The 25,513-nt window shown below is 41.7% G+C and overlaps 1 protein-coding gene across 2 annotated transcripts in view; it reads right to left on the reverse strand.

Moving 5' to 3' along the window:
- Positions 1 to 25,513, reverse strand: part of gpam (glycerol-3-phosphate acyltransferase, mitochondrial) — a 56,807-nt gene that overhangs the window by 13,829 nt on the left and 17,465 nt on the right. For both annotated transcript variants that reach the window (XM_080454583.1, XM_080454582.1), the window contains exons 2-12: positions 22,050 to 22,201; positions 20,422 to 20,541; positions 19,259 to 19,332; positions 14,457 to 14,570; positions 11,343 to 11,492; positions 10,868 to 10,967; positions 9,912 to 10,048; positions 7,821 to 7,920; positions 3,199 to 3,411; positions 2,252 to 2,365; positions 1,540 to 1,625 (exon numbers count right to left, since the gene is read on the reverse strand). In XM_080454583.1, the coding sequence (XP_080310709.1) occupies positions 1,540 to 1,625; positions 2,252 to 2,365; positions 3,199 to 3,411; positions 7,821 to 7,920; positions 9,912 to 10,048; positions 10,868 to 10,967; positions 11,343 to 11,492; positions 14,457 to 14,570; positions 19,259 to 19,332; positions 20,422 to 20,541; positions 22,050 to 22,133 (1,292 nt within the window). In that variant the 5' untranslated portion in view covers positions 22,134 to 22,201. The remainder of the gene's footprint in view (positions 1 to 1,539; positions 1,626 to 2,251; positions 2,366 to 3,198; positions 3,412 to 7,820; positions 7,921 to 9,911; positions 10,049 to 10,867; positions 10,968 to 11,342; positions 11,493 to 14,456; positions 14,571 to 19,258; positions 19,333 to 20,421; positions 20,542 to 22,049; positions 22,202 to 25,513) is intronic.

Genomic DNA, 25,513 nt, shown 5'->3' on the forward strand with positions numbered 1-25,513 from the left:
AGAAACGCCCCAATTGTCATAACAAAGACAATAAAAATGGTACCCAATGCCTCCCTGCTTGGCAATCAGCCACATACTAGTAGCATCATGTCCAGGGGGTTGTACCTGTACATCAAGCTTCCTCACACTACAGAAACAGGAGGCTCCTGACCTATATAGGCGACATATGAAGTGGGGGAGGGGTCTCGCTCAGTATACATATGAAATCAACATAGTCCCAACATGCTTGCTTCATATAAGACTTGGTCGTAACCAACGCAGGGCGGAACCATTTATAAAATGGATTACAATGTTAGCAATGCAACAAAATGGTGTCGGCGGTGCTAGCATGTTTCACTATGTCTCAATGCAGTGATTTATTGTGCCTGGGCCACATTATTGTGAAAACGTTCCCAACAGTAATCCATATGGCTCTGTCATGCTGCTTAAATATAGCATCAATATAATGTCTGCCCAAGGGGACAGGGTGCTGCAACGGCACAACGATCCTAGTCAACTTCACTTAATAAAACTATTCTGTTGGTAATGCTTCATTTCCAATAAGCTTAGTCGACATGAATGCCCGTTTTTGAACTCAAGACTTCAGCCTTTTCTGTGGTGGTGGTGTTGTTTGTTGTTGTAGTACAACATAAAAAAAAACCTGAGTCGACTGAACAACGTGCGACAGTTGAATCAGCTGTGCTGGTGTGGGGCCGCGTCGTGGGGCCCCAGAAAACTGGGGACAGAGCACCGCACCCCACTGTGTGCTCTGGACGCTCAAGGGCACAGTGTTGGCGTGCAAACTGCAGCGTCCCGTAGAGCTGGGGAATATAGTAACCTCCAATAGGCTCTATGCACAGCAGCCATATTATCACTTATAATGTTACCAATGATACTAATGAAGGCTCTGCTACATTTAGTGTAGCACAGTAGTTCTCAGACTTTTTAATTTCCACGACCCCCATAACTCTGAGAGTGAACAAATGGAACCAAATGGACCCTTACTCTCTCTGTGAATTTCTTCACAATATGGCTGCTGTACATAGAGCCTATAGGAGAGAGAGACTGACACCTCTGCAAATTATCGGTGCCCTTGATAAAGATGTTGAAAAAACAGACCGTAGAATTACGTTGCATTGAGTACAGTATCGGTAAAGGTCACTATTTTTCAAAAAGAAAACACCCAAGAGATTATTATTATTATTTGTTCAACAAAGACTCACTTAGAAGTACTATAAGTAAGTATAAAGTAGAATAATCAATTCAGAAAAAAACATCTCTCTATGCTGCTTCAGGACCTCGAACTAAGTTAGATTGTTTAATTGAGGATCATTGAGGATATTGTTGATTGTGAAATTATCTAAACTAATGTATACGCCTGATATATTTCTGTCTGCTCTACCTCTCTCTGACCCTGTTCTAACATGCCTTTGCGAGATTTCCTATGAATCAGATGTAACAGACAGATGTAATGTTGCATGCATGTGTGTGTGTGTGTGTGTGTGTGTGTGTGTGTGTGTGTGTGTGTGTGTGTGTGTGTGTGTGTGTGTGTGAACATACTCTGCAGAGATGATGGTCGGGACCAGGGACTGCTCCAGGGACAGAGTTGGTGGTATGTTACGACTTCTCTGGGACTCCAAGTACTCCTGCAGACAAACATACAGAATGAAACCCAGGAGAGGTTAGAGGAAGAGTCGACAACCAAACCAAGATAAATAAGAATAAGAATAAAGATTAAATAAACAAAAACAATGAGTAAAAGATTGAATGAACGCTTAACCTATTAAGACCTGAAGCCGATTCTATTCTATATTCTGTCTCCTAAATCCCAACAGTATTCTGAAAAACGTATGTTTCTATATCAGTGGTGCTCAATCTTTTTCATGTCAAGGACCCCCAAAATTATATGTATTTGGCCGCGGACCCCCATCTCAAAATATGTTGTTCCGGGGACCCCCAGAATCGAAGATTTGAGTTAAAAATGTTCGCTTTAAAAATATCCATATTCAAAGATTTGCACACATTTTCTCGATCTTTCAAAAATAGCAGATCTACAAGCTTGTAGTGCCGCGCTATGAGCTTGTAGATCTGCTATTTTTCAATAGCCAAAGTGTAAAATAATGCTTTTTTTAGCTCAAATCAAAAAGTGACACAGATGCGTTCCAGGTCTTAAAGGGTTTAATGCTGATATCTGCACTGGCTCTCTGAATGAGTGAATGTGTATAACGTGGGTGTGTATTGCGTACTGTAAGCGTGTGTTCATGTTCATCACCTTTAGGGAGAAGGGCTGTGTGAAGTCGACGCGGACGCAGCCATAGTTCTTCCTCAGCATGCGGAACACGCCGCATGCCACGCCCCACAGACTCTCGTTCTTCTTGGGTTTCCCCTGGTGGGACATCATCAACATCATTAATATTAATGCACTGCTACTGTAGTAATCTAGGGTTTTTGTACAGGACTCTTTAAAAGCGAGTTTAGGCCATTACGGTGCTGTAATTATCAAATTAACAGTGTACACGTTTTACCAACAAACTGAATTCAAACAAGTAAATGCAAGAGGTGTTCCGGGAGATTAAGAAAGGTAATAGTCAAGTCAACAATGTAGCTTGAGGAACCGAATAGAACATGGCGCCACTTCTCCATTGAACTCTTCTGTCGCCCTATTACTCTGAATGGTGTTCTCAAGCTCAATACAATAAAGCAGAGGTTCTCAAACTTTTTCATGTCAAGGACCCCCAAAATGATCTGTGTTTGGTCGCGGACCACCAAAATATATATATTCAAAGGTTTGGACAAAATAATGTTCACGATTTTTCAAAAATAGCAGATCTACAAGCTCTCATAGCGTGGCACTCGGTGCCGTGCTATGAGCTTGTATATCTGCTATTGTTTTATGGGCAAAGTATACAAGGTTAAAGTGGTTGAAATTATTGTGACACTATATTAACACATTTTGTGGGGACCCCCTGGTACGCCCCCACAGACCCCTGGGGGTCCCCGGACCCCACTTTGAGAACCAATGCAATAAAGGATAAACAATGTAATTGTAAAATTAGTAGTAGGAAAAATGCTGTCACTTGAGCCATATACAACCCAGAAATACAAACAAAACTCATGCAAGTACGCACACGCACACACACACACACACACACACACACACACACACACACACACACACACACACACACACACACACACACACACACCACCCCAGCTCACCAGCTGCTCGCTGTTGTAGTTGCCCTCCAGGATGCGGTCGTAGGAGATGCCGACCGGCACCACCAGCACGTCCGGGATGGACCCGGTGCTCAGCGTGTCCACCACGATGGACAGCATGCCCGCCCGCGCCGGAGACGGCTTCCCGCTGCGCGAGCGCGTGCCCTCCAGGAACACCTCCAAGAACTGCTGCTGACGCAACAGCTCCTCCGTGTACTGGAGTGGGACAGACAGAGACACACACATTGAGTAACAGACAGAGACACACGCATTCAGTAACACAAACAGAGACACAGGCACATATGCACACATAGTAACGGGTACATACAGTAACACATTCAGAAACACAGGCACATACAGTCACACAGACAGAGAGGAAATGTACTTGACAATTTACAACTCAGGCATTTTACCATCTATCAAAGTGCAAGGTGACAGTAATTTACCACTTAAGCCCTATTTTACACCTTGTCGTGCGATGGTGTCAGGTAGGAAAATAGCAAATCTACAAGCTCACAATGTGTCGCATTGTGGTGCATTGTGAGCTTGTAGAAGGTTTGGAATTTATTTTTGCCTGTGTTGAAAGTGGTTAACCGTGTCAACCAACAACAGGTTAATTCTGTGTTAAACAAACAAACAAACAAAAAGTAAGTGCTACAAAGTAAGTAGGATAACAACAATGCATTCTCACTCCCAACCCCCTCATATTTCACAATTTGGTCAGGTACCCTTGGCGTCCGATGCCGATACAGATATGATGCACTTTCGTGTACCATGGAGGGTTGCCAGATCTGCTTATTATAATTTCCCCACAAGATTTTATTTGAAAATAAATAATACACAACGCGTCGCGAGCTTGTAGATCTACTATTTTCAAATAGCTGATGTATATGTTAAAGTACTCATGTGGCCCATAGTCGCTTCTTTTGGGCTGGTTTTCCTAGACCTGGTTGCTTGTTTCTGTCACAGAATCTGGCAACACTGGTACCATGTTGCCGATGATGGAATGATCATAACTGATTCCCACACTATCGATATGCAACTAGGACAGCGCTGAGTCAGCACACCTGGCTTTTTCCAATAAAATTACTCGTTTTCAATGTTTTCCTTGTCCTCAATCAGATCCGCATTCTGCTTGTCAGTCATGTAACAGCACGACTAGCATATAAATAAGCAAGCAGGAAAAGCAGATAGCAAAGACAAGTCAATGCGTCAACTGAGGATAACAGCTGTGTCAGCTACACTACGCACGCACGCAGTCTGACTGCGACTTGAAGGTCAGAGTTCGTCACCCACAGTGTTGGGGACACAGTTTCACCTTACACATGCACACTCCCCCCCCCCCCCACACACACACACACACACACACACACACACAAACAGCGAGGGCCCTGCTGTGTCACGCTCGTTCCTCGGTACAGTATGTATACACAGCTGCATGGAGGCGGCTTTGGAGAGCAAGATACTTTGGCATGAAACAGAGATGGGATTTACAGTGAGTTGGGAAGTGAGATGATAACAATAGTGTTTTCTTCTCGCTCTCCAAGCAGGGTTGCCAGATCTGCTTATTATAATTTCCCCGCAAGATTTTATTTGAAAATAGCCGATCTACAAAGCTCACGCGTTGTGAGCTTGTAGATCTGCTATTTTCAAATAGCTGTTGTTAAAGTGCTCATGTGGCCCATAGTTGCTTCTTTTGGGCTGGTTTTCCTAGACCTGGTTGCTTGTTTCTCTCACAGAATCTGGCAACACTGTCTCCAAGGGCAACTGACGTTTCAGTGCATAGAGTTTAAAATGTTCACGCCGGTGCCTGTGGCAAAACTGTATTCACATAATTTTAACACTGTGATTGACAAGAAAGAATACATAAAAGAATGATATGATACCTGTGTTACTATACATGATACCATAATGCTAAAAACAAGTTTTACCATAGCATATATCCATGAAAATAGTCTGACTTGGTTGCAGTGTGTTGTTTGTCTTTTTAGCCATTAAAAAGTATTAGTCTTCTGTATTTAATTATCTATTTTTATATATTGTTTATATTAGTTATATAATTTATAAATAGTTATTGAAAATAATAGATTATGTCCACATAACCGCAAAAAAATTAAAATGAGTACAGCTAAGTTAAAGTAACTTAAATAAGAATTGGCTCATAATTCTAGGCATGTAGGATGTACAGTTACAGTATGGTAGAAAGTTGGAGGTAAAACTGTGGTAAACACTTTGGAACGATTATAACATCATGCAGTTGTTCTCGTGAGATAAGCAGAGTGACCGTTTCCAATGCCTGCATGGGTCTCAAGTACATTCTCTTATCTACAAGCTACCAACACACAGCCCATCCATTTTACTGTGCTTGAACGTTTCCCACTGTGAAGTATTGTATCAAATAAGTAGCTTATAATGGCGAGGCATCAATTAATTCAATTAATTCCGCTCAGTCAGAGAAGCTTGCTGGACCACATTATGCAAATAGCCAAGCACAGAGTACATATTCAGGGTCTAAGTCATTTGTCATTTGTCAAGACCTTTGTTCATTCTGAACAAAAAGCACTGGCGACAAGGGCTTTATATGTGATGACTGGAGGTGAATTATGAGGGTTCCAGCAAGTTCCTGGTTCATGTCCGGAGGCTTCTGACATTATGTTAAAGTGTCCTTGAGCAAGACACAAAACAGCCAACTGTGTTGCCTCTGCCATCTGTATTAATGTGTGCGTTGTTAGTATATATCTTTCAGTTATTTTAGTTATTTGTATTTACTATTACCACTATAGTTACTGCACGTCATTGCTCTATTTTGCTATTTTGTCTTGTTGCTACAATATCGAGGAAACAAAACCAAAGAATGTTACTCTTGTACGCCTGTAACTAACAAAATCTTCAGCCAAACATTTTAAGATGCTCTACATGCCTAGGAGATACAGTACCCTAGCTGTGGGAGAAATGGAGGATAAAGCTACTTGAGCGTTATAGTTCTGTCAATATGCATGGGATCAACTATGAGGCATGTGCTGGAAAGAAACATAACTTAGAATCTTATTTTTGTCACTGGCACTACTTGAAAGAGTGTCTGCTATGTCTTTAACCCATTAAGACCTGAAGCCGATTCTACAAATGTCTTCACAACAGTATTCTGAAAAACGTATGTTTCTATAATCAGTGGTGCTCAAACTTTTTCATGTCAAGGACCCCCAAAATGATATGTATTTGGCTGCCGACCCCCATCTCAAAATATTTTGTTCCAGGGATCCCCAGAAGCAAAGATTTGAGTTAAAAATGTTTGGTTTAAAACAATATATATTCAAAGATTTGCACACATTTTCGCGATTTTTCTAAAATAGCAGATCTACAAGCTCGTAGCGCGGCACTCGGTGCCGCACTATGAGCTTGTAGATCTGCTATTTTTGAATAGCCAAAGTGTAAAATACTGCTTTTTAGCTAAAATAAAAAAATTGCGTTCCAGGTCTTAATGGGTTAAAAACTAATTCCAATGATTTTTTCCCCCTGTCAATTAAAAAAAAAAGGCTTTTGGCAGCCGTGTAAATTGAAACTAGAGTGTCCCAGCCATAGACTAATGCCATTACATAACAAAGCCTTTTGAAGCACACAGCGGCGCTAAGTGAGCGAGGTCAGCTACACTCACATCCATCCTGTCACCCAGGCAGACCACAAGGGACAGAGATTAGGGCCAACGCCTGGGGGGGCTTCAACCCCAGAAGCTGTTGTTGAGACACTGTCAACTGACGGACAGATGAATACACACAAAAGCAAATTTATATAGGAGACATATGTTGCACGTTCACAGAGCAACCCTCACATGCACAAACAAACACACACACGCACGCACACTTTCATGATTTATTTATGTCCACATAAGAGGGTACAAGTACAGAGTCACACACGGTGCTATAAAAAGTACAGTCAGCAAAATACACAAACATCCTCGAGGGTATGAGTAACGACGTCGTCGACGTATTTGGCGGCTACCAATAATAGAAGAGACAGCACAGAACTTTGCCAGACGTTTGGCTGCTTTTTTTTTAGGCATCCCAAGTTGTTGAACACGTCATTGAAGCCAATGAACGCGTCCGAAACTGCCAAAACAAAAGCAAGCAGACTGCACCTATAATAACCTAGCTCTGCGATGGTATCGAGGAGCGGCTGGCCTGGTATTTAATTACTTTGGTTATAAAAGCAAGAGTCAAAGGTGCAGGCCACTTCAAGGACAGAAACGGATTCTCAGCTTTCATTGACAACAACAACATCTGGTGTATTAGCGGAGAGATGTGCAAAGACTTCAGGATTATCACTACAGAGATGAAACATTCAAGGTTTGACACAGGAATGTTTGTTCTCACTGACAATGGAAAATGTTTGGATAGGTCTTTTGAGGTCAAATATTTGTATCATGACGTGCTGTGTACTGTAAAGCCTTTAATAGGCGTAGCAGCCATTCAGAATGTGTGACATGTGTTTCTCAAACCAGCCCGGTGGTGTGATGCAAACAATGAGGCACATGGGTAGAAAGGTTACCTTAGTACAGCAGTCCGTGAACCTGGTACTCTACGTGCAGCCTTAATCTCTAGTCTAGTGTTTTAGTGACTTGCAGGACTTACCGCGTGCAAAAGCGATCTGTACAAAACGTCTTTCTTCCCGTCTCCCATCTCGTCGAGTTTTCGGCGGATGAAAAAACCTCCCAGTTTGCGGATCAACGTGCTGCAAAAACAGGAGATATAGCAGATTATAACATCTATGTATCAGATTAAGACGCACGTCCTAATCCTAAACGTTTTAACCACATGAAACCCACACGAACTCTGGGGCTAGCGTTCAACGAAAATAGCAGATCTACAGGCTCACAACGCGTCGCAACGCAAGGTGTTGTGAGCTTGTAGATCAACTATTTTCATGTATTATTACAATTCACTTATGTCAGTTTGATTAGGAGGTTACAATGAGTTGTATTTTGTTTTATCCTTTTGATACATAATACATAATGCATTTTTGCCAATCAATCAGTCGATGTGGGTGCGGCACAACAGTGGATGAGCGCATAATGCAGCGCTGGCCACACAGCTGCGATGCTCCTGGATCAATTCTGTCTGGAGAGACCTGTGATGCATGCCTATGCCTTCAGTTTCCTCTCTCTCTACACTGTTCTGTCTAGAATTTAAAAGAAAAACGGCCTAAATAAAGTTCCGGATTTGCTAGAGTCTTGGTATTAACTGCCACAGGTCATTAGTGGATTTGCTGTGGTATGCAAAATTCCAAAATCACACTGAAGGAGATTAACACAGCTATTTGGACAATAATGTGTTGCATTTCCTGTAGAACACCGGTTCTCAACATGGCGTGCGGGGACGCCCAGGCGCCCTTGAGGGAGTTTCATTTTGTCCCCAGCTAAATAACTGATTGTTAGGAACCAAATGAACACTTACAGGTCTGTAAATTTGAGAGTACAAATCTCAAAAGTGCTCCTCGGAGCACAGGTCTCCGCCAGGTCAGGTATGTTATTGTGGGCCAGCAATGTTCGGAATTCGCCAATCAGGATGGAATATGAAAAATTGGACGGATCCGTCTTGATCAACTTGACTATAGAGATAATGTGTAGCGATTTGCTTGATGTTTGGACAAAATTTGTAGGAGTAATATACTCTTTTTCTCCCCAGAAAATCGGCCTCCTGGTGGCGCTATAAAAGGTCAATGTTGGTGTAGTGTGAATGTGCGTGCAAAGTTTCCCCGCAATCAGACACTGCATTCATTTGCGGCATTTTGTTAAAAACAGGCTACTCCTACAAACTTTAGATGTCAATCTTAGCCAATCAGGATGGAATATGAAAAATCGAACAGATCCGTCTTGATCACATGACTATAAAACATAAGTCAGCCTCCTGGCGGCGCTATAAAAGGCAGATGTGAAAAATACAGGGCAAAGGTTTTTCTTTGGACTCTAGGGAGTGCGCATACAAAGTTTTACACAGATCGGTGCAGTTATAGGTAAAAACAGAAATCGGCCTGTTATAGCGCCAACATGCCTTCGGCCTGGCAGAGACAATTAACACTGAGTAACACTGTGTAGACTGAGGACACAGAGATAAAAAACATATCAGACTGGGGGGTAGTTGAAATGATAAAAGGTTCACGGCTGTAGAACTCCCAGACAGCACAGCACTATCTCCTGTACACCACACAATATCTGTCAGTCATACACTATTTAAAATCCTATTTGAAGCATAGTGCAAGCTGATAGGCTGCGATCAGATAAGCTGTGTGACAGCTGATGTCACCTTATGGCACACATAACCCTGGGCCACACACCTTGGATCAAGACTGAGCCCATTCTAATCCATTTCCTTTTAACCGAGCTCTATGGCCTATTTCACTACGGGTGGCTGTGAGTAGATTAATCCCCTTCTAAGTGCTGATCTCTAGTCAAGTCAAGTTAATGGTATAGCATTTTATACATGCACAGAATGATACAAATGGTACAAACATACAGTATATACAAAGTACAGTAAACCCCCCAACCCCATCCTCCCACACACACAAAGACAAAAAGCATTTTTAAAACCAACGTATTCAAATGATGCAGCGTTGATGAAACCCTACCCCACCCCCACAATAACTAACAAACTAACCAACAAAAACATTTTGGTCCGGCTCACAACGACCGACCACTCAACTTCGATTAAAAGAAGAAGTCTCACCTGAAGATAGGTATGTTGAGGTTGTTTCCGGCGGCGATGTGTGGGGCTTTGATGTTGTGACAGAAGAGGATGAAGGTGATGAGCAGGTAATCGATGTGAGACTTGTGAACGGGGAGGAAGACCAGGGGTACGTTGTTCTGCACACAAACACACAGTGGAAACAAAACAACACAGTCAAATCCTCAGTGTTCATTTTTAACCGGTTTCTAATCTCTCAAGACAGATTCTGCCACAAAAAAAACAAAAACGAATGGGTTCTCAGATTGACCGCTTTCAACCTAGCATCCATATTTTGGAAATGCCATGGAATGTGAAAAAATTCCATGTGTTGAGCTTGTAGACTGGCAATTTTTTTCTCATTTTGAAATAGGGCTTAAGTGGTTCAATATGAGAGCCTAAGAAGCCCTTACAGGTACTTAGGTCAGTTAAATTACTTTAATATTATGTTTTGTCTGTTTGTTTTTTTTGTGTACCGAACTATGACACACAAAGTGCCTGTACATAGCGGAAGGTTTTGATAACAGTTAACATCCATACCCATCAATTTGCGGTGGGTCTCCATAAATGAAAGTTGACCAGGGACAAGAGATAACTGTGTACTCTTATTATTGTGGTGATTTGTCTTAAAAGCAAACAAACAATTCCAAGGGCCACTGAGGCACCATGTATAGTGATTCTTACACAGGGAAAGGAAACGAGTCCAATGCCAGGCAGGTATTATATGTTTGAGGTGTCATTTACATATTTACTATATGTTTGAGGTGTCATTAACATGATGGTATTCTATCGTCTGCCTCTGATCTGACCCTGGTAAAAAAGAAAAAACGATGCACTTTCCCGGTGCCTACTGAACTGATTCAGTCCCTGATGACTCTGTATGTAGAGACACTATTGAATTCTATTGAATTGTGATTCTCTATGTTAGTGAATACAGTATATTGTGGTGCGTTGCTCACCTCGGTAGCAGCTTTCTTCACCATCTCCAGCTGTCCCTTGTGGATCTGGATGCTCCAGAAAAATCCATTGAAGAGCTTGAGAAGAACCCAACCTGTCAGTCTGGGAAAGAAGAACGGAAACGTCAGTACAAAAAGTCAAACGATCTTGGAAATGTATTATTATTATTTCTGAACGGCATTACCTTGCACGTTTTTTTTTTTACATTTATTTATCCAGGTAGGTTCACTGAGCACACACGGAAAGGCGGAATCCCCAAATCTTGCACATACGCCGCTATTTTGGGCTCCCTGCACAAATATTGTATTTACCTTGTGGTACTGTTTTGTATGATATTGGATTTTCATGTATTACATTGTGGACTTGTGTAATCCAGTACGTTTTAATTGTCATCATGGATGTGTTTTTGGTGGTTCATGTGCCTGATGATAGTACGTTCTAGTTGCCATGGTTGTGTGGTTGGTTGGTTGGTGTTACCTGATGATAGCCGGTGAAACGTTGGCCACCATCTCCTGGAGGAAGCCACGTGCTTTCCTCCTCATCCCTCTGATGGCCTTCTGGTCCTGGGCAGACTGCACGCCTGAGCCGTCAGAGTCTATGGCCACCTCCACGATGGCACTCTCCACCCTGACACAGACCGGAGGGAAGCACAAGTCTGAGCCCTCTAGAGCGGTGTTCCCCAAACCGTGTGGGGGGGGGGGGGTGGTCCCCAAATTATTTTGGGAGGTCCCCAGATGATTTGCGTAATGTGCAACATTGTTGTCTCACTCAACAGTTAACAAACCAACATACGGTATAAGTGTATACAGGGTAGCTTCACATTTCTAAGGTGACAATTGAATTACTTTTAAGACCTTTTTAATACCAAATTGGCCCAATTGTCAAATGTTACGTAAGAAAGAGGAAAACGAGGCGTTGTGGGCTTGTAGATCGGCTATTTATTATTTCTCCAGTTCAATGTTCATATGATCATTTTGGGGGGGTCACAGCCTGAAAAGTTTGGGAACCCTTGTTCTAGAGCGCTGGTGCTTTTATGGATCGGGGCCCACTTGAAAATCTCAAAAGCATTCCCGGCCCACACATTCAGCTGCCGTGTTAAGTGGTCAAATGGGTGGGCCGTGTGCATTTTTCAGAATCAATTGATTGTTACTTTACATATCAATGTCAAGTAAAATACACCAGATTTAGCAAAGATGCTAATTTACATCCACAGTCCCCACAAAAAAATTTAAAAACAAGCAGACTAGTAATGTAATGTACCCTTAGTACATTACATTACATTACAAAGGGAAAACAAAGGATAGATAGGAAAACAGAGGTACAAAACAATCTAAATCTATTCAAGGCAAAGACTAAAACAAAATTTTACTTGGCTCATACAGTATGTTATTGCACTAAGAAAATAGCAGCATTTTAGAGGGCAATATATATTTGCATAGTAAGGTGAGTTGTGTATAAAGTGCAGTATTACTTTCATGTAGTACAGGATGCGGATGGAATCAATTGATTGTGTTCTGGCTTGGATCAATGATATACCATAGTATACCATAAGTTCTAGTGATGAGCGGGCCGACCCGTAACCCGCGGGTCAACCCGCGGCACGGGTGGTCGAGTCAGGATTTCAGAGGCAATTATGCGGGCTGCGGGTGAGCGGGTCAGCCGCTCTCACACGCAAAAAAAACAAACACATGCTCTTGTTTTGTCTTTATTCCTAATAAGAATAAGAATAATAACGATAAAACAGTTTGAATACACTTGGGGTGTATACTTGAAGATTATTTTCTAACCATGATTTTACAGAATTATAGGTACGACCCGCGTGGCTCAACCCGCCCCGCGACCCGAGCCATAGATTTATATATGGGTTCGCGGGGCGGGTTGAGGCGGGTTGGGTTCCGTGGCGGGGCGGGGCGGGCGGGTCATGAAAAAACCCGACCCGCACATCACTAATAAGTTCCTATGTATCTGTATCACAGTGATAACTTATTTTTCAAGGTTTTAAAGAAAGAATACCATGACATTTATTTTATATTAAATGTTTATATTGATGTTATCGCTAAAATCTTAAGTGTTTTGCCAATAATTTGGCAGCCCACTCGCAATATCCTAACGGCCCACCAGTGGGCCCTGACCCGCAGGTTGAGAATCGCTGTTCTAGAGTGCTGCTGTTAATGGACATCTAAAACTCTGGGCTTTCTGGCAGCTGACAGGACAGTACATGAAGCACGTACTGTAAATCGCAACATTCCTCGTTCGATTGAGACTGCTGCAACCTGTATTACAGGTCTCCCCCCGGCCCTCCTCGGCTTCCTGTTTTTCTACATACCACCCGTCTAAATAGAGCAAAAACCTGCCAGAAAATATATTTATTTTATCCATCCAAATCGGTCAGGTAAGGCATTAAAGAAATGAAATGTTGTGACCTTTCCGGGAGGCAGTGCTGAAGTTCTGGCACTCGTTCAAAGAGTTGAGTAAGGGTCACGCTGGCTTATTCAATTAACGTTACGTTCAACATTTATCAATCGGGAGAAAAAGGGGGCTTGTGAAGGACAAACCACAGAAACTCGTACTACAATTTGACATTATGAGATTAAGAAAAGCAACAAGCTAGTATTAAAAATGTCAAAGTAGTTTGGGGGGGGGTTTTGGGTCGCACCCAGGCCTACTAAGCATTATATCTGCAAGGTCTGTATCAAAGAGGCCAGTTTACGAGTTGTAAATTGAGGCTATATCGGAAGAGATAGTTCATATGAATGGGCTGTAGCCTCGCTGTTTCACCCCTGCTGGGGGTAATTAAGCTTCATTCAAGCGGATGGGTTTTTGCCGAACGTTACACTTGATTTTATTACCATAATAAACATAGTCATAAATACTATATGCTTCCACTCGCTAGTTTAAAGTCTTCTTTCAATCACCATGATATGCGTTTTGGTAAATTATGGTCCCATTTATTTAAAAATTGATGATAAAGGAGGGTATGCTGTAAGAGGGGTGTGGCTACCTTGTGATGATTGATTGACAAGCTACACAACCAATAGCATTAATTCCCCACCCCCGCTCTGGTCCCAACCAATAGCATTAATTTCCGAGTGCATAGGATATAGGAAGATGGCGGATTTGAAATCGTTGAAAAATAGGCTTCATTTACGGTCTGTAGAAGATTGGAATTAGGCACATTCCTGACGAGGATCCTTGTGATCGAAACAGTGGAGCTTTATTTTCTTTTATGTACTGTTGTTTGTTCTGCAGCTGTGTGTTGCCGGGCGTGCACTATCCTTTTTCCCATGCATTTTTGTCAGGTTTCAGGAGTTTAGAGTTGTGACGGCGCACACCGCGTCGCCGCGCAACACGTTGTGAGCTTGTAGATCTGCCATTTTCAGAGCCCAACCATAAAATGACTTGTCTTTTATTTCTACTGGATCTCTTATCCACTAGTCCCTCACTAACATTTGAGTCTAGTTTTTATCTGTTCACGAATGTTTTAGTCATCGTAGCTTAGTTTTTATTTCGTTTTCTTCAGTGAAAAAAGGTAGTCGACGAACATTTTTCGTCATAGTTTTAGTCGACGAAATCAACACTGCATGTGTATACCTGCTGTTGTTGAGCACGTTCTCCACCACGTTCCTGGCAAACATGTCCTTGTTGACGTCTCTCTCCAGCACAAACAGCACATAGCTCAGCCTGCGCGCCAGCCAGCCCCTCTGTCTGCAACACACATTAAAGATACTGTAAGAGACATACAGTAAACACACACATTATTATGCATAAACACCCCAGTGAACACATTGACCCATTCAATCTGGGAACGCATACTGTGTCATTTTAGATTTGTATAGCTATAACCATTAGTTTATACTTTGGGCTATTCAAAAATAGCAGATCTACAAGCTTATTTCTTTTTTGAAAAATCGTGAACATTTGTGCAAATCTTTGAATATGTTTTTTAAAGCAAACATTTTTAACTCAAATCTTTGCTTCTGGGGATTCTACAAACGTCTTCTTTTTTAAACTTATGTTGCTATAATAAATCAGTGGTTCTCAAACTTTTTTCATGTCAAGGACCACCCAAAATGATTGTGTTCCAGAGACCCCCCCACCCCAGAAGCAAAGATTTGAGTTAAAAATGTATATACATATTCAAAGCTTTACAACAATGTTCACGATTACTTTTAAAAAATAGCAGATATACAAGCTCATACTGTGGCACGTGTATATCTGCTATTTTTTAATAGCCAAAGAAATCTAAAGTGACACAGATGCGTACCCTATGTGTTGTTTTGTTTTGTTCTTAATCTGTTGGCATCTATGTTGTACATGATCAGCAACCCCGTAAATAACCATTTGTCTATATTAAAAAAAAAACTTTGGGATATTGTTATGTTTAAAAACGTGTCATATAATCCCATGAGGGTTGAGCCACACGAGGTGGCATGACACTAAAAATCATTCATTCACAAACACAAACGCACGCACCAACACACACATGAGGGAGATTATTCTGCACAAGTGCATCCGTTTGTGTGCCACATGCCTGATATAAATTATTCTGGTGACTGTCAAGCGTTACAATCACGCACGCACGCACGCACGTGCACACACACACGTCAGGACCATCAACAGAAAAGGGCTTCCTCCTCTACTCCTCCTGACAAAAGAATACTTGATTGTCTCCTGTTGTTCTGTGGTAACCGGGCACCCGTCCAGAAACCGGATAACAGTTCAGAGAGGCATGTCATTCAGAAGGCCTGGAGACATTCACTACCACAACGACCCGACAGCTCAAACATCACGCCTCGACCGCCCCGCGACGCACGCGTCACCACTTTGTTCTGCCTTACCACATCCGTCTCCGTGAGCTTCATTAACCACCTTTCAACCTGGTGTCTCTGTTTAGGGGACATTATTATAGGCGGAAATTCAAAGTGCTTTAAAATGTTCAATGTACAGATTTTGATTGTTATTTTGATTGTATATATTGTTTAGACTGATCCTAGGTTCTTGGTTTACTCGTGATCCTAGTTTACTGAGGCACTACACTGTCTCACTCCAAAATTTCCCGCCACGCGCTGTGAGCTTGCAGATCGGCTATTTTTGCTACTCACTATATGAAGAATTATATTGGGCTTAAATGGTTAAAAATCCTCATCTTATAGGATACATATCGTCCCATTTTATGAGGAAAAGAAGCTTGTTTTTTTTATTTCTTGCTGTTGCTTACAGAAACACAAGGGAAAACAGGGAAGATTGCTGACTTGAATGTCACGATGTATCATTGTAATCATAATGACCACATTTGCATATATCAAGCTGACATACAAACATAATATTGTCAAAAGGAGCTAACAGGCAGACTTACTGGGAGAGTCGGAATTTGGGTGAATTTGGGTGGCATGTATTAACTCACACGTATTAGGCATTTTAGATTATTTATTGTACTTTATGATGTGTTTGTACACTTTACAAAGATTGTCTCCATATAGCATGTCCTTTATATATTTTGTATATCTTTATAGACCTGTGAGCTGCTCTGAGCTATTCTTTTTCAATAGAACCTCCCCCTTCATCAAGTCAATTAATGACTTTATATTACTATAGTATCACAGACAGGGATTACGTTTTTTTTTATCACTTAAATAATGTGGAGTAGAGATGCAGTACTACTGCATACTGTAGATGCAATGAACATTTTGTTGAGCCTTTTTTCCCTGTCTTTATCAGTGTGCTGCGTGAATGAATACAGTGATTTTGAAAAAAACGAGCTCCAACGTTTTTCTGAAATGTTGTGAAGTCCTGTTGTTTTTTATCTGAAACAGAGCGCTGATTAGAGACTGAGCATCGATCTGCAATGCACGATCACTTGACCTCAGGTAGACTGTAAGTCAGACTCAAACTAGATAGAAAGACGCATTCTCTGGTCTCATAGCGAGTATATTTTCCCCAAAGACTCAAGTCTGTTCTTTTGCGTTCTTGGTATTGAGGAACAGCCACCTGGCTAGTGTCCCTCAACACTTGTGTTTTAAGTTTCACCAACTTGAAACAGTGAGCATCGTTAACTCTTGAGGAAATTAACGATGCTCGATTCACGTTCATCAGTTGCAAACGGATACGTTCAGACAGCTCACTGAAAACACGCTCACCATTAGCGCATTCATGCACATCACTGCAAGAAGGTGTGGTCAGTACCCGGATGCATGGTAGCCAGTGTCTGCTCACAAACACTATCAATTATTCATCCTTTTAACCCTTCTCATTGCCTCCACATATAGAAATGTACTCTTTAAAAAAAAAAAAAAACACTATCATCAACAATTTGTGTTGAATAGGGGTGTGCTGATATATCGTCCCGCGATATATCGCGATACGTTTTCGTGACGATATGTATCGTTTTGGAAAATAAAAATACCGTTTTGAAAAAACAAAACAATACCGGTAATAATAATCAGGCATGCAAACAGCCCGAGGTGAAAAGGGTGACAACATGTTTTTTTTGGGTCAGGTGTCACACTATTGCCCTATTTGGATTCAAAACGGCTATTGTAGCTGAAAAGCTACATTTACACTTTTTTTCCACCACATATATTTTCATAATAAACTAGAAAATGTGCTCCTCGGAGCACAAGTCTCCGCCAGCAGACCCGTGCTATTTTAATCAATCAGACGATGATTTGCTGCTTCTTCAGTTTGCGTAATGGGAGTTAGTTTGTACTGGAAGGTACTGTTCCAATCAAGACTGATTGATCCTGTCTTACCTCACTTCAAAAAACAACTATTTATAGGATTTTATTTCGTCATGCGTCCCTCTAGCCAATCAAAAGCGTTGGTGTCAACATATTGTCACATGTCACGTGGAGCTTGACCAATGTTAGCTTGGCTAGGGGGGGGGGGGGACACACAGCGGGACAGAACGAAAACATACTCTCCACCTCTGGCGGAGACAAAAAGTGCCATATATCGTATCGTATCGATATCGTATCGATGTCGTGAGCCCAATATCGTATCGTATCATGAAATTAGTGTATCGGCACACCCCTAGTGTTAAAGTTTGCATACTAGTGGATTATTGCGAACACATGTGAGTGAAAAGAAAACACTTCACCAATGGGTTGCCTCATCCTCTGCATTACATCATCACTAGAACAAATCACAATTTAAACGTATCCAAAATGTGCAAGAGACTTCTCGCCACAATCAGGACCTACAATAACAAATTAATCGAAGTATAGGCTTGTTCTGAAATATTGTATAGTGGTGTCATCTCCTCGATCAGAGACACCAGTTGTTCTTCAGTTGTTTCTTCATTTTCCAAGATGCCATGATGACTAGAGGGTTAGGATCATAGGTTCTCTCCCCTTCTCCTACTAGACCAGGGGTAGGCAACCTTAGGCACGGGTGCCAACATGTTGGCACAGTGGAGGGTAATCACTGGCACACTGGCATAAGTGTGAGAGAGAGGATTTCTCTTTTAATTTATTTTTATTTTTATAATAAATGTAGTCAATTAAATTAAGTCCCCTCACATCTGTATGCAAATTACATCCTGCTCATAATTTTACATTCATTCAAACTCTGAACTCTGACTGGGGAGTGAGTCTGGGAGATAGAGGTGGGCTATTGCTCTGAGTCTAATGATCATTACATCCTGATGTGAAAGAAAATATTCCAAAAGAGGCAGGGAAAAAATAAGGTTGTTATGTATATGGAAAATCTAAATCTGTTCACTGCACTTCATGTCAAAACGGTTGCAGGCCTCTGTGCTAGATTGTAGACTGACAGGCTTCAAATTAACTCACAACAGGCCATGCCCATTGGCAACACATTTTTATTTTAATGGAGCTTCCGACTTATTTCATGAGGTCTGACTACAGACCAAAATACACACATGCATGCACACGCGCGCACGCACGCACGCACGCGCTCACATGCACACACACAGCAGACTACTGCCTCTGTTCTTGGCAGACCATTAACTTGGTGTATTTTTAGGCTCAATGGTCACCTGATTGTGGGGGGTCAATAGGTGACAGCTTCAGACAGTTTCAGAGACACAGGTTGACTTAGCTTGACAGGTTACTCTAGGACAGAGTATGGACGGCGGGTGACTAACAACACCGAAGTTGGCTGGTGATATGATGTAAATGAATGATGGAAAGATCTTGTTTAATATCTTTCTATGTTTCTAAGTCCAAAACCGTTACTTTTCAGGATTGAAATTCAAAAAACGGCAAAAGTAGCAGATCTACAAGCTCAAAATGCTTCACGCAGCGTTTCAAGCTTGTAGATCTGCTACTTGTGATGCTTTCGCTGTAGTATGATCAAGTAGGGTATTAATTGATGTGGTCTCGTTTAGAGGGTGGGTTGTCATTAATGTAAATGAATAGATGTGGGTTGTTTACCTGGTGTGGGTGTCATTGATGTAGATAATATTGCGTAGTCCCAAAGAGGGAATACTGGCGTTGAACAGCTTCTCCTTGGGGACACAGAGACACAACAACAACAAGACAACAGTTGAAGTTACAGTGGTGGAAAAAGTACAATTTTTTTTTTACTTGAGTAAAAGTATCAATACGGTAGAAATACTCAGTAAAGTAAAAGTCCGGGAATTCATAATGTACTTGAGTAAAAGTAAAAAAGTACTTAAAGTACCAAAAGTAGAAAGTACTCATTATGCAGAATGTCCCATTTCACAAGTTTTCAAATGAAAAAAAAAAATAGCAGATCTACAAGCTGTATAATAATAATCAAAATCTATAAAGTAACTAGTAACTAAAGTTGTCAAGTAATTGTAGTGGAGTAAAAGCACAATATCTGCCTCTGAGATGTAGTGGAGTAGAAGTAAAAGTACTAAAATTTGGAAATACTCCAGTAAAGTAAAAATACAAGTGACAAGTTAAGTCATCAGCTGAAATGGACTCTTTCTATTAGTGGCTTAGTTAGTTCATGCAACATGCGCACTAAGAGTTATGGGTTTAATTTAGAATTAGTGTCACTTTTACTTTCAATTCCACATCCTAGTTCAGGTTTACTTGAACGTGTTAGTTCCTGTATTTCTCACAGGGCTTTTGTTTTCGCCTTAGTTTAGTTTTTTCATTATGTTTTAGTTTACATTTTGAGCCATGAGCATAATTTATGTCATTATTCAAACAGTTTTTTCCCAATTTCAAACCTTGGCCTTTCACACCTTCAAAATACATGGAAGAGAACACACACACACACACACACACACACACACACACACACACACACACACACACACACACACACACACACACACACACACACACACACACACACACACACACACACACACACACACACACACACACACACACACACACACACACACACACACACACACACACACGCCTCTGTTTTGGCAGACCATTAACTTGGTGTATTTTTCAAGGGTCATCTGATTGTGGGGGTCAATAGGTGACAGCTAGCCAGATACAAAATATAGCTATTTCCACCTCCATCATCAACAGCAAACAAACTGGTTGTGTCTGATGAGCGCAACACAGTGATTTCCTCGTATGTTAAACGTAGTGTGTGAACGTACCTGGCTCTGTGGGGTACAGGTGTGACAGCATCGGCCCACAAAGGGTCTCTTGCGGTTCAACAGGCCCTCCTTCCATGTGCTGCTCACACAACGCAGCACTGAGGGACTGGAGCTGCGCTCCTGTGCACACGCATGGAGAAGAATACTGTCAGTGAAGGCAGTGGTGGAGTCCACCACGTGTCATGATCGATTCGTTCAAAATAACTAGTTCTTTGCCGTGAACGTGAACGAGCTCGTTCACCTTCTGAAACTGTTACGTACACGCTATCGTGCATGCCCCCATCCCCTCCCCCCGTACACAGGATGGGAGGTACGCGCAACGTAAAAAGACAGTGTTTTACACTAGAAAATAGCGCTACTGAACGAGAACGTGAACGAATCATTTGAACGAATCATTGCCGCGAACGTGAACGAAATTGTTCGTTCACTGAAATGAACGTTTTTTCCCACCACTATGGTGGACAGCAACTGAGTACATTTACTTGAGTACTGTACTTAAGTAAAAAATTTTTTTGGAGTGTTTGTTTTTATTGTACTTTTGACATTTCTAGGAAAGGACTCTTGGGACCGAAACTATCCAAATATCCTACATATAATTAAGGAAACCTCTGTGCACATAACCTGTCTGTTCTGCCCGGTTCTCCTCAGTGGCTGGAGCATTTGATCTGCATTTGCACACGGGTATTGACCATTAGCATTGTGCACAAAATGACGACGTCCGTTTTTCACTTTCCCAAAATGTAAGCTGTTTATTAGCGTTTATATGTGAACACCGGAGATTCGGAATTCGGGCTATGGGAGCTATCGTCGCCATGATTACAGCTGTCGCCATGGTTATTGCCCCCCAAGCTATGGGATGAATGATCAAAATGTGCACGGCCAGCTGCCAGACAGACGAACTGCGCACGGGCATTGTTAGACAGAGAACGCTGCAAACTTATAAAGGACTTTCATTTACGGCCTGTGTCCACACACACACACTGCGTTTCATGCGAGGGAGGGCGCTTTGGATATCATCTTCATGCCAACAAGCACGCAGATTCACACGCGCAATGTTCTAATCCAGGCTGTGTTATTAGCACACGGACTGGGCAGACTTAGCCCAGACATAACTAAACGCCTGCAAATACTTTGACTGCGCACATCCCCGGGTAATGCAGCATTCGATGGAGGTCGACCTGCCTCAAAAAAATAATAATTCATTCACCTGAATGGTGCTAATAGTTGCTACTACTACTTTGTTTATGGCTGTTCAGCAATACAAATGCAATGCATGTACACTGTGTACAACCCAAAGTCTGCAAATACTTTGCGTGTGCATATCCCCGGACGGGTATGGACTAGTATTATGAATGAACCACTTAAGCCCTATTTCAAATGTACTGAAAATAGCCGATCTACAAGCGTTGTGAGCATGTAGCTCTTGAGCGTTGTGAGCATGTAGATCTGCTAATTTCACTACTTTTGAACATTTCTGAAAATGTACATGGCAATTTGTAATTTTGAATACATGAGCACATCAGCATATACTTGGTCCACCCATGAGTGAAGGCGAGGGAACCGCTAATACATAAATCGTCTGGATGCGGTTAAAGACAAAAGCCTCCAGTCAGGCGTCGGGGACTTACCGAGTCATCGCTGGGAGCTTTCCAGCGGTTAACTCCTTGTTCTCCACTGTTGACCTGCAGCAATAAGCCGTCTGAAAACTCCATCTCCTCTCCTCTCTCTTTTCCTGTGGTCCTCTCCTCTGCCTCTAGATCCCACACCAGCAGCTAGCACGCTGTAAAACACGCCAAAGACCAAAAAAAAGCATTACATACAGGGATCTGTTGTTGCTAATGCAGGCACCCTTTGAGGCAAAAAAAACGGTGTACAACAGAGCTGCGAAGGCTGCGAATCCCTAATAGATGTTGTCCATGGCAGCCCCATATGGTCTGTGTTGTCAGACATGATTTAACACCCACCCCTATATATACAGTATACCTGCAGGATACGATCCAGCCCCCACAACACTTCCCACACGCTGTAATAGTCGAACACAGCACAGGACGTCTGTCCCTCTTGTCCCTACAACAACCTGGTCAATGCTCCAAGCGTCAGGACCACCGATTCAGTCCGTACCCCCTTAGAACAGAGTGCTCCTTATTTCTTTGTGTCAGCATTTAGATAGTGGGCCAGTTATGTGATTTGGTTGTTGGTTGAATAGGGATCATGCAGCTTACCTTGGCTTGCACCAGAGCAGGGCAATTAACCAACATTTTTTAACCAACAAACGACTTAATCTTGCTCATGTAGGTTAACCGATTAATCGAGAAGGTTTTTTTCCCCATATATATCAAGAAATCGACTCAAAAAATCTGAATAGATTTTTCACAATGAACTAAATGGGTTAGTCTGATTATACTTCATTGTGAGCTTGTAAATAGGCTATTTTTACTATTTAAAAAATAAATAATTGTTAATTCATCGAAACGAGGCAAATGTTTGAAATAATCGTGACATTGATTTTAAATCGGATACGCTGGATAAGAGTGTCTGCTAAATACCAAAATTGTAAATAGCTGTAAAATACATTTTTTTCTGAAGTGTACAGTAGGTGTGGTGAGAGTTGAAATTAGTATTGTGGAATAGGCTAGTTAGTTGGGTGGGTCACAGACTCCCAAGATCCCCATGGCATCTTCAAACCCATCTTTGAAAATCACTGATTCATACAGTATAACTTCAGCAGTGTTTACTTATGCACTGTGTTGCTGTTGACTAGGACTAATTCGCAATTTCATTTTTGTAGTGATTTCCAGTGTTGTACGATTGATATCGCGGTCATCTTAAACGTGTTGAATTCTTATTCACGGACATGACATTGTCTGTAGAACTCAGTATTCTTGCCTTCCTCCAGAAATAGGAATGTCCATGAATACATAAATATTAAGTAATTCACATTCATGAGTCTAACCTGTCAGCCAAGTTCATATGAATACACCCTGTGTCTAATGGCAGGCTCGTTCTATGTTGGGAATGTTACATAATGACTACCACAATGATCAAATTGCATTTGAAATAGACCTTGAGAGCATCAGAGTCCTGACAAGTGCGCAAGTGAGTAGTGACTAAGACAGAAAGAAAGAGAGGGTTGGAGAGAGGAGGGAGAGAGGGGTGAAATAGAGACAGAGAGGAAAGAGAATGGAGAGACTGACTGCAAAGTACAAGTTATTCATTCTCTGTCAAAATAGACTCGCACCACCATACAAAGAAATCCTTATAGTCTCTCGGCCATTGGACTGACTTTCCTTACATCTTTAACTCCCCGTTTCTTTTGAGTCGTGCCAGAGCTATCTTGAACGCACCATGAAGCCATAATATACACTGTGATGCTGCTCACAGCTGGTACCACTGAACAGAATTATGTTCTACCTCACTGTATTTTCTTGTCCTTTCGGAATATTGTAAATTTTTCTTACATTGGTCCTTTAACCCATTAAAACTGGGCGGGAACGCATCTGTGTAACCACTTAAACCATTATTTTATACTTTGGCTATTCAAAAAAATAGCAGATTTACAAGCTCCTAGCGCTGCACCAAGTGCCGCGCTATGAGCTTGTAGATCTGCTTCTTTTTTTTTTATTGTGAACATTTGTGCAAATCTTTGAATATATATATATTTTTAAAGTGGACATTTTTAACTCAAATATTTGCTTATGGGGGGTCCCTGGAACAACATATTTTGAGATGGGGGGGTCCGCGGTTCCTTGACATGAAATAGTCTGAGAACCACTGATATAGCAACATACGTTTTTTCATAAAACTGTTTAGAAGACTGATTTAGAAGACATTTTGTAGAATCAGCCTCAGGTCTAAGGAAGTACAGTACATAAAATCGCGAGTGTGTGCCAAATTAATAGTAATTGGAATTTGTTTCCCCAAGATGATGTAAGTCAGTCTGTTACCCTGCACCACCTTAGGGCAGGTACACACTGTAGGACTTGCAAGTGGTCGGGGAGTCGTCTGATCGTTAAGCATTACACATTGCAGGAGTTTATTTCTTGAAATCTGCTGTCATATATCGTTGTGGTTTTCACACTATAGATTGATCCCCGACCAGGGATTACACACTGTAGGATAGTTCACTAAGATGCTATCCAGGATCAGACCCAATACATACATTTGTTTTTATTCCAATTCATTTTAATCGACGTCTCCCGTGATGCGTCTCTCTCTTTCTCTCGCTCTCTCTCTCTTCAAGTAGGCTATGCAGCACTAGCGTTGCCATGTCAGTTTATTATAAGCGACTTTGGGCTTGTTTTTTCTGTAAAGTTGCTTGACAGTTTAGTTGCTTATTTGGCCTTGTGTCCTAATGTTGTTTGAACCAGTTGTTTTCAAACATTTTCATGGCAAGGACCCCCAAATTAATATTTGTCTGCAGACCTCCCCCCTTCTGAAAATATGACCCCCATACAAGATCTGTGTGGATTTGGAAAATATTCCACAATTTCCATCTTTTTTTCTCCAATATGTTCTTCTTTCAAAATAGCCTATCTACAACGTGAGCTTGTAGATCGGCTATTTTCAAAAATCCAATGTATTTGTATATAGGTCAAAGTGCTCATGTGGCCTGTCGCTTTTGTTGGGCTTGTTTTCATAGATCTGGTTGCTTATTTCTCTGGCAAAATCTGGCAACAACAACAAAAGAAGGCACGGGTTCCTGTGTGACAGACACACACACACACACACACACACACGCACACACACAGCTCACGCTCTCTCTCTCTCATTCAGTTTTATAATGTTTAACTTAAAACAGGACTGGACGGTAATATTGCGGGGGAGGGGTCGGTCTGTTTGTTGCTGTTTGGTCAGGGAGCCACGGTGGCTGCTGTAATGTGCTCTCATTGGCTGTGGCGATGATCTCCTCGCAGACCCCTTTCGTACGGTATGATACTGTGAGATGTCTAGTCGGCGACATAGCCGAATAACTAACCTGGTGGTTATTTGAAAATGGTCGGAAAGCCGCCGCAGAGCAGATGATTGTGGCCAGATCGTCTCGTAGAGCCTTTCACACACAGCGAGCATTATCTCGCCGATCAAAGGCCGATCT

This window comes from Gymnoscopelus braueri, assembly GCF_963280865.1.
Source record: "Gymnoscopelus braueri genome assembly, chromosome: 17".
Lineage (NCBI taxonomy): Eukaryota > Metazoa > Chordata > Actinopteri > Myctophiformes > Myctophidae > Gymnoscopelus > Gymnoscopelus braueri.